The following is a 9328-nucleotide window of genomic DNA, read 5'->3' on the forward strand; positions in this document are numbered from 1 at the left end:
TATTTCTGCGTCTTTTCTCTCAACCGCGTGCGTGTCGCGTCACGTACGTCTAGTTCAACTGGGGCAATAATGCAATTGTGATTGGCCACGATGAGGGAGGAAATAGGAGAACCCCCAAAGAAAGTGAGACATTGCAGAACATATCACAAGAAATAACGATGTATTTTTTTAATTAACACCAGTGTGTCCTTTCGACACGATCTGTAGAAATTTTTCAAAAAAATCCTCTATGAATTCTTCGAAAAATTTTGAGAAAAACGAACACATTTTGACATGGTGGCCTAATTTTTGCCAGTTGGGTTTTCTAAGCCACCATCTATTTTTGGCCTAAAGATGGCCTAACATGACCCTGTTGTAATTTTTATGTCATTTCGGCATGGTGACCTAACTTTTGCCAGATTGATTTTTCAGGCTACCGCTTCAAAATGACCAAGAAAACACACCAGGTAAACACAGACCTATTCTAGGTCATTTTAGCGTGGTGGCCTAGGAAACCCAATTTTCAAAAGTTAGGCCCTCATGTCAAAATGTCACCAACGAAATTCCGAAATTCCGCATTGTGCATTTTTCGAGAAACTTCGATTAACTCATTCCTCAAAAAATTCCTCGAGAAATTTTTTACAAGAAATTTTCTCTCGAAAAGACACACTGATTACACCACACTATATTTTTCAGTTTTCCAAAAATATCGAAGAATTATGATGAATCTCCTACTATCCTGATTGGACAAAAAATTATTTACAGTGACCTCAGAACCCACTCAAATTATAGTTCTAGATTATTGGGTTCCCGATTCTGAGCTGCCCAATTTCTACCATGGTTCCAAGATTGTTCAAGCGATTTTTCAGTTTTATTACCATTATTCGTTCAGTTTTATGTATAAACTAGATCACCCGAGTTAATTCAAAAAAATTATGTATTCTGAATATGATTCTCGCCTTAAATTTCTGGATGACCAATTTTGAGCAAAAAATAATGATGTACATGTAAGCAACACTGATTAAAATGTGGTAATAAGGCATCTGATTTTTGCTGCTAACCTTGACTTTTTCACGTTAGGTGTTTCGATTATTTTCTCAAACTTCCCATGCAACATAGTACACGTTTCCGATAAGCTTGTGTGGTTGACTATAATTTGCCGTCTGATCTTGCGGTCCTCGGATTCGGCTCCAACATCACATGAAGGCGTTGTGCTGACGTCTTGAAACATAAGAAAAACAAGAAACCTCGTGAAAATTGTCTTGTACTTTGAAACAAGAATTTACATTCCACTTCACCGGATTTCTGGCGATGTCGTGGGGTTCATATTTGCTAAATCTCGGTCCGGCCCGCACTGGAGAAAAATTATCCCGGCCAGGCCCGGCCCGCCGGCCCGGGTTCCGAAAATTTCAAAAATTTTCTTATAATTTTTGATACCTTTTTGTCAAAATAATCATTTTAAAGCACGAAATTTATCCCATGACCCTCCTTAAACCTGAAAACGAAGAACTTTTGATAAAATGTTCCCAAAAATCCAATTTTCTCTCAAAAAATGACTCTTTAAAACATTTGCCTCAAAAACCCGGTCCAGCCGGGCCGGGCCAGTGAAAATTCCTCCACCGGCCCGGCCCACGTCATGCATGGTGGGGTTCTATTCTCGATTTTGTCTTTATCACGTTTTCTGGCAAAGGCACATTTCAAAGCACATGAAGGCCTTGGAGATCACGACCAGGAAAGTCCCGTGAACGATTAATCTATGCTAAATAGTTCCTTTGTTTTCTGAAAGTTTTGAAGATCTACCTGGTTCCGCTCGGCTTTTATATTGTCGAAATTTGATCAGATCCATCGGAATTCAATGCTCCTTAATTTTTCGTTTTTGTATTCTGGTGAACTTGTGCTCCAGAACAATAACTTGATAAAACCAGAAAATTACTTCTGATTGTTATCTGCTGAATCTACAATTACATTTCACGATTTTGCACATTTTTACAGAGATCTCATATCTCTTTGGATAACGAAAATGTCTTGAGGATCTCATTCTGTGCTCCTGAAAAATCTTTATCAATTACCAATAAGGAAACCAGGCGTTTTTTAACTTTCACATCTTTATTCGATTCAAGGGGGCCATTGATATCACGGTATCGGAAGAAAAACAATCGGGGAAAAACTTTTTTCGGAGCATGAGAACTGGGGGATTATTATAAGTTTAATTCAAGACATTAGGGATGGCGAGATGAATGATGAAAGGGGAGGGGATTTAGAATGCCGTCTCTGGCATTGGGAGCTTGTTGAAGTCCAGGAAAGTTGTGAATCCCTTTGGTAAGTTGCAGCCATCTCTCTTACACAGGCAGCGGATCGAAGTCTGCGATGGGCGTCCGGCGGCGTGGAATTGGAAACCCTGAAATTGAACAGATGATATCTCTTTTACTGAAGGGATTTCCTGTAACTTACCTCTTGAAGACAGACATTGAGCATGGCAAGTCTGGGGTGGGTGATGTGGAAGAAGCTGAGAACGTTGGTGTAGTCATCAGAGTCCATGTCGACGCCGTTGACGTATCCTTTGTTGAAGTCTTTTGGGTCTGGCATGTAGGAGCAGAGCTCGTAGATTGGCTCGCTGAGTCGGTGCTCGCCGGAGAAGTGATTTCCAGCAACGTTCTCTTCGATCGGCTCCCAGCAGCGAATGAGCTTGGTGAGCTGTTCATGAGCATCTTGAACAGTGTTCTTGGCCGATGAACGGACACTGAAGCCCGAGCTGGCAATAGCCAAACACGAGAGGAGAACAGCAGTTCTGGAGAACATGGTGGAATAAAGAAGAAGGAGAAGTAGAAGAGCCTTCTCGTGTGGAACTGGCTCACAATAATGAAGAGTAGTGCTCAGAACGCTGCTTTTAAAAGATGGCTTAAAATGGGCGGAGCCTCTCTTGAGCATGAAAAAGAGAGGGAAGGGGCGGGGAAATGTGGAGGAAGGAATGCTCTGTGATGCAGAAGTTGAATAGGAAGAGATGTTAGAGAAAATATGGAGATTTTACGGTTCATGATCTCAATCTCGTGGGAAGCGCAAGTTGGAGATGAAACCAAAAATCAGTATGATCTGGGCATCAGCTACAAAAAGGGCAGGAAGATCAATGAAACACTCTAAGAGATTGGATCTAAGGGAGCAGTTTTTTTTTCATCTGATAAATGTCCTAAGATGGTTCAGAATGTGCAAGCGGCTCATCGTCAATTTTAAAGATCACAACAAATTCCGTTCAGCACCCACTTATATTTCATAAGAATTATGAGGACTCTACAATACTAAAAATGCTATCGCTGCGCTTGATTTTTGAATAACTTTCAATTTCCTCAACAATTCTCTCTTCTGCCAACCTGGTGTTCCTAAAAAATTGGATCTCCTTATTTTTCATTTTTTCCCTCAACATTCGTCACATCTGCCACCTGGATGTTTAGTACATGAGCTCCAGCAAAATTTCCTTTATTTTTCTCAAGGGACCACTTCCTGTTTTTTCATCAGTTTTTTTTTATTTTTCAAAGGACCCTTCCATTTTTATATGATGTGTTTGTAGTCATGTCCACTTTCTGTGGACTCCAAGAATTCTCTGGCATCTGTTTTAGCCTGCTTCAGCTCTGGGTGAGAGTTTTTTTTAGAGAAAAAAAAACAGTCAGCGGAGAAGTCATTCGAGCACGAGAGAAGACAGCACAAACAAGGTGTTCTGAAGAGAGGAAGATATTCCAATGGCGTGGCAGTGCCTGGTACTTGCCGAAGTGGACGACGTCAGAGAAGAGTCTCGGCTCAGATTATGTTTTTTAGAGAAGAAAGAGTGCATGTGGTTTGAGGAGAACGAAAGTTCCGAAGATTAGTTCGAACGAAAATGCCGAGCACGAGGAGACGCTGAAATGTTTAAAAATAGATAAACCCAGAGATTTCAGCAACGACATAAACAGCTCGTTCTTTAAATGTGTCTTCGCCAGAAGACGTGATAAAGCCTAAACTCAAGAACAGATCTCACGAGATTACTAGACATCCGGTGAAGTGGAATGTAAAGTCTTGTTCAAAAGTTCAAGACAAGTTTACGATATTTCACGTTTTTCTTCAATGTTTCAAGACGTCAGCCTAACGCCTTCATGTGATGTTGGAGCCCGATTTGAGAAAGACAAGATGACACGTCCAGGCATAGTCAACCGATCTCAAGCAGCACCGGCATAAACAGCTTCTTCAATAAATCAAAATATTGTATATTTGATTTTGGTGTAAATTTTCACGTTCTGAAAACATGTTTTACGCAACTCACTGGTTTTCAAATGAAATGTTTGAGAACCTAGTCTACTGTTTTTAGCCAAACACAGTTCCAGCAATTTGAAAAACCACAAAGATTCCTAAAAATGAAGAGAACGTGATATCATCTTCTGTCGAGAACTTGCATTGACTCTTTTGAAAATTAGACCAATGTATCGGTGTTCATCACATGTGCTTTGTTGGTTTTGTACTTGGTTTTTTGAACACCGTTTTTTTATGTGACGCATTTTTCCTCAGTCAAGAACTGCTAAAAAATGAAAAGCTTGAAAAAGCGGTATGTCCTGTACGCACTTGAGAGAAACTAATAAATTTAAAGCACATAATTACACCAATCGCCACACCAATCTGATTGTTTCAAATTTTCAGAATTTCAGAAAAAAACATGGTGTTTGATTCCAATTTTTTATTTCCGGTACAGTCGTTTCAGTCAAATGTCAATCCTCGGAAATTGATTGTGGTTCACCCTGAAATTCCGGATATTGAAATGAATCTGTTTTACAAGTTTCCGGTTTTCTGCGCTGCCAGTCTGAATATTCTAGTGGAACTTGCTCAACTGCTGCAATATCTGAAAAAAATGAATTTTTTATGTTTTTGTGCCAAAAATTCAGATTAAAGAGAATGTGGGACAAGAATCGGATTAGTCCGATTGATAAGTGCGTCTGATATCAGTTTCGCTTATTCGGATTTCAGTAGGATATCACACTTCTAATCCGGAAACTCAGATGTACATGTTCTATTTTTATGCGCACATTGGTTCTAAGTTTTTGATTTCTGGACGTCAGACAGCCAAAAACTTCACTAGAGTTATCTCGGGATATTGATATTTAATTACACCAATCGCTACAATATTCATTGTTTTTTCAAATTTTCAGCCTTCCAAAAATTTGTTTTCTGATTCCCGGTGTTTGTCAACCTCCGGATGTTGTGGATCACTATGGCAGTTTCTATATTGAAATGGTATGACATTTTTGGCGACGCGTACAATCTCCGTCCAGAATTATTGAAAAAATTGAACCGGCATACATCTCCTACTGTTTCTCTAATGGGATTATGAAATAAGAGTTCTGCATTCACATAGCTTTTCATCTAATCTCAGTGGTTAGTATGAACTCTTCTAGACTGAAATCAGATGAAACTAATTCAAATCACATTTTATGACGTTGAAGACTAGCACAGGTGCTCCACGAGTAGTTTATCATTTTGACAGACATGGAAGTTGATAAAATATACAGGGCTTCCTTGATTTTGATTTTTTATGTGATTTTGAGCGCATGAATACACCAATCGCTACACCAATCTGTTTGTTTTCAAATTTTGAGGGTTCCAAAAAATGTTATTTGATTCCAGGTTTTGGATTTATTTGTTTCCGGTATAGTTGTTTCAGTCAAATGTTAATCCCCGGAAATGGATTGTGGATAACTTTTGGCATTCCGGAGAAATGTATATGTTCAGTTTCCGTTTTTCATCGCTGTCAAACTTGGTGTTCTAGTATAAGTTGCATAACAACTGCATATTCTGCAAAATGAAGCTTCCATGCTCTTGTACCAAACAGTCGGATTGAAGAGAATGTGGGATGAACACAAGAATCGGATTAGCCCGATTGATAAGTGCGTCTGATATCAGTTTCGCTAATTCGGATTACAGTAAGATATCACATTTTTAATCCGGAAACTCTGATGCAGATGTTCTATTTTTTTTGTGAATGTTGATTCTCAGTTTTTGAATTCTTCACGTCAGACAGCTTAAAACTTTGCAGTTTCTAATGGGTATGCAAAACAGTTTGTATGGTCACATCACTCATCATCTACTCGCTGTGGTTAATGTGAACTCTTCCGCTTGACTTGAATCAGATGCAACTTACTCGAATCAAATTTTCTGACGTTGAAGACTAGCACAAACCACAGGTGCTTAACGAGTAGTTTATCATTTTGACAAACACGGAATCTGATAAAATATACAAGACTTTCTGATAAAATGTACACACGCTTGTATCTGTAATTAATCTTTGACCGCAGTTTCATAAAAAATTTCCTTTTGTCAACAGACAAAATATTGGTGATATTATGACATACAATTTATCGGATTCAGGTCAGCGTTTATTAAAAGAATTAGGTATAATTTCTACATGTGTACGTGTCAGTGAAGTCTTCAACGTCATAAAACGTAATTCGAGTAAGTTGCATCTGATTGTAGTCAATCGGAAGAGTTCACACTAACCGCTCAGATTTAATGATGATTCATCGCTAGACGAACTGAATAGAAAACTGAATTTAAGAACAACTGAACAGTTTTTTCTGTTTAGATACAAAATCCCAGCTACAATATTCGATATGGTTCATCTGTATTAGTAGGCTTGTATTCAGTAGATTTGCATTTAGTATACCGTGAGATTATCTTTATTACAACATGTCTCATGTGGCGTGCAACTCCAATAATCACGTCATATCCAACTTCAATTCTTTGTTTCATAACTATGTCTGACTGTTTTATAAGCTCATGTGATCTGCTGTAAAGTATTACTTTCGGCATATACATATCTACCATCCTTTCTCTGGATCTGTTCAGTTCCCAGTTTTCATTGTCGGATTTGATGTTCTTGTAAAAGTTTTCTCAACAACTGCATATTCTGCTAAGTGAATCTTCCATTTTCTTGTACCAAACAGTCGGATTAAAGAGAATGGGGACGAACACAAGAATAGGATTAGTCCGATTGATAAGTGCGTCTGATATCAGTTTCGTTTATTCGGATTACAGTAGGATATCACATTTCTAATCCGGATACTCAGATGTACATGTTCTATTTTTATATTGGTTTGGTTAGTGTCTTCTTCCGGTTGACTAGAATCATATGTAATTTATTCAAACCACATATTATGACGTTGCAGCCTAACACAGGTGCTCCACGAGCAGTTCATTATTTTGACAGACATGGAATCTGATGAAATACCAAATATAAAAATTTTCTAAAATTAACTTTTAACATTAGCCTATTAGTAATGTGAGTACAGAAAATGTGTTGATGAATGACTAGAAGTTGAATATAACGTGAAAGGTGGATCCTCGTCGTCTTGTGAAGAAATTCAGGACTTTCAAGCAGACCCGGAGATGCTCAGAAGGAGAAGAGGATCTATTGGAAATACAGGATCTTAGAAAATGCTTCCATGTATTCACTGGATTTTCTGTTTGAAAAAAGGATTTTAAAATTCTAAAATCGAGTTCTATTTTTGTAATAATTTTTTCTTTTCTTTTTTTACTTTATTTCCCAAAGTTGGTGGAATACCATTTTGTTTCTTCTGACTGGTAACCTTCAGATTTCCATTAGTATTTTGAAAAAATTCATTCAGATTTTGGGGCTCAAAAACATATTTTTCGAATTTTTCACATATTATTTTTGCGAAAAAAAACATTGAATTTTTGTGGCTAACTCACCTTTTTTTCTTCCCATCTTTTACTGATGATTTCTGAAGACTCTATCAGCGAGACGGATCAACAAATCCAAACGTTCTTAAAGAACCTCACAAACGCACTCACCACCAGAAAGGCTAAAAACATTGAAGGGTACTTTGATCCGAAGTTCAGTTTCCGTGGATGTTTGGATATCTTTTCGCTCAGTGAGTTGCTTATTGATATACTGCAAATTCCATGAACTGTCGAAAATTGCCAGATGGTCTGATATACCGCTTGGAAAATATACCGAAATCCAAACAAGCGAAGTTCTTCTGTGAAACGTGGCATTGGGCGGATGAAGGAATTCGAATGGTGGTTCATAGTGAAGGTCTTGGGCAGATTTCCAAAATGCCCATGGAGCTCCTGCTAAACTCGGACAAAAGAGTTCTGATCTCTGGAGCATCAGTGCATTGCAAAAGAAAACAGTTTGTGAATGTTGCTGCCCTAACAGAGACTCCGTTCGAATACCGATCCGCACCTTGAAACATTTGAGAACGCTCATCAGCGACGGAGCTCAAAAGGAAATCGAGAAACTATTTCCTTATGATTTCATTCTCGATGCTTGCGGCAATAGACATGGTCACTCCAAAATGATGGAAACCCTCAGAAAAGTCCAAAGAGAAGGGACCAAAGTGATACTGGGAATCGATTCCACTCAAACGTTTCAAATTCCAACTAATCTTCATTTTGTGGGGATGATTGTTGGATGGTTTGGCGAGAATCCTCCTCGATGTGCGGTCTTCTTACGTCGTAATAGGCATTTCGATAGAATACGCATTTAGGACTGCCCAAAATCGGCTGTTCACGAAGGAATATCTGAACGAGGTTCCAACGTGGATATTTCATTTGAAATTGTTTTCTTATTCAATAAAAATTTCACATTTTATATCCCAATTTTGTGTGCACATAGTGTTTTTTTCGCCAACAATAATAGATTTTAATATAAGTAAAACCATCTTATACATTTTCTGTTAAATATGTTTCTGGAACAACATAACCGTCTCATACTAAAATTGCGCCAGAGGCGCACCGGCACCCCTCTAGTTGGCTTTCTATTTCTTTTCATTTTCTGTGCTCTTTTTTGCACAAAATAGCCCGTTAGTGTAAGTGACCCAAAGAAAGCTCGCGCGCACACTGAACAACGGGTCAGGGTCTTGCAACGACTTGAGGGCAACAAAGAAGAGGAGTACGGTTGTGTATGTGTAGATTTACGAGGTTTTTTTTCAGATTTTCCACGCTTTCACAGGTGATTCGCGAACAATCCGTTACGGACGCTCCGCGTTCGCGCGCGATTGAAATAGGAACCGCACGCGAACCGTTTTCAGTAAATAGCAGTACATTATTCGGATTGATCCGTATCCTGTCCGTTCGCGAGCTCCGTAAATATCAGTGCATTATACGGATCCGTAACGGACCCGTTTGCATTTTACCTGTGTTCATGAGTTTTGAGCGATTGAAATGCTGCAAAAAGATAAAAGAACAAAACAGGGAAATTTTTTTGCAGATGAAGTTTTCGAAAAGCTCTTGACTATTTTTCAGAGGTTTTGAAATAACATTTTTCAAATGAAGGAAATTCACTTTAAATCGTTGCTATTTATTTGAACATCAA

General features: G+C 38.5%; 1 protein-coding gene across 1 annotated transcript; it reads right to left on the minus strand.

Moving 5' to 3' along the window:
- Positions 1–2236: 2236 nt before the first annotated feature.
- Positions 2237–2778, minus strand: CBG15431 (the record flags this gene model as incomplete). Its single annotated transcript, XM_002645322.1, has 2 exons — positions 2237–2377; positions 2431–2778. The coding sequence occupies 2 exons, from the start codon at positions 2776–2778 to the stop codon at positions 2237–2239; spliced, it is 489 nt and encodes a 162-aa protein (XP_002645368.1).
- Positions 2779–9328: the final 6550 nt, after the last annotated feature.

Source organism: Caenorhabditis briggsae, assembly GCF_000004555.2.
Source record: "Caenorhabditis briggsae complete genome, chrX, whole genome shotgun sequence".
Lineage (NCBI taxonomy): Eukaryota > Metazoa > Nematoda > Chromadorea > Rhabditida > Rhabditidae > Caenorhabditis > Caenorhabditis briggsae.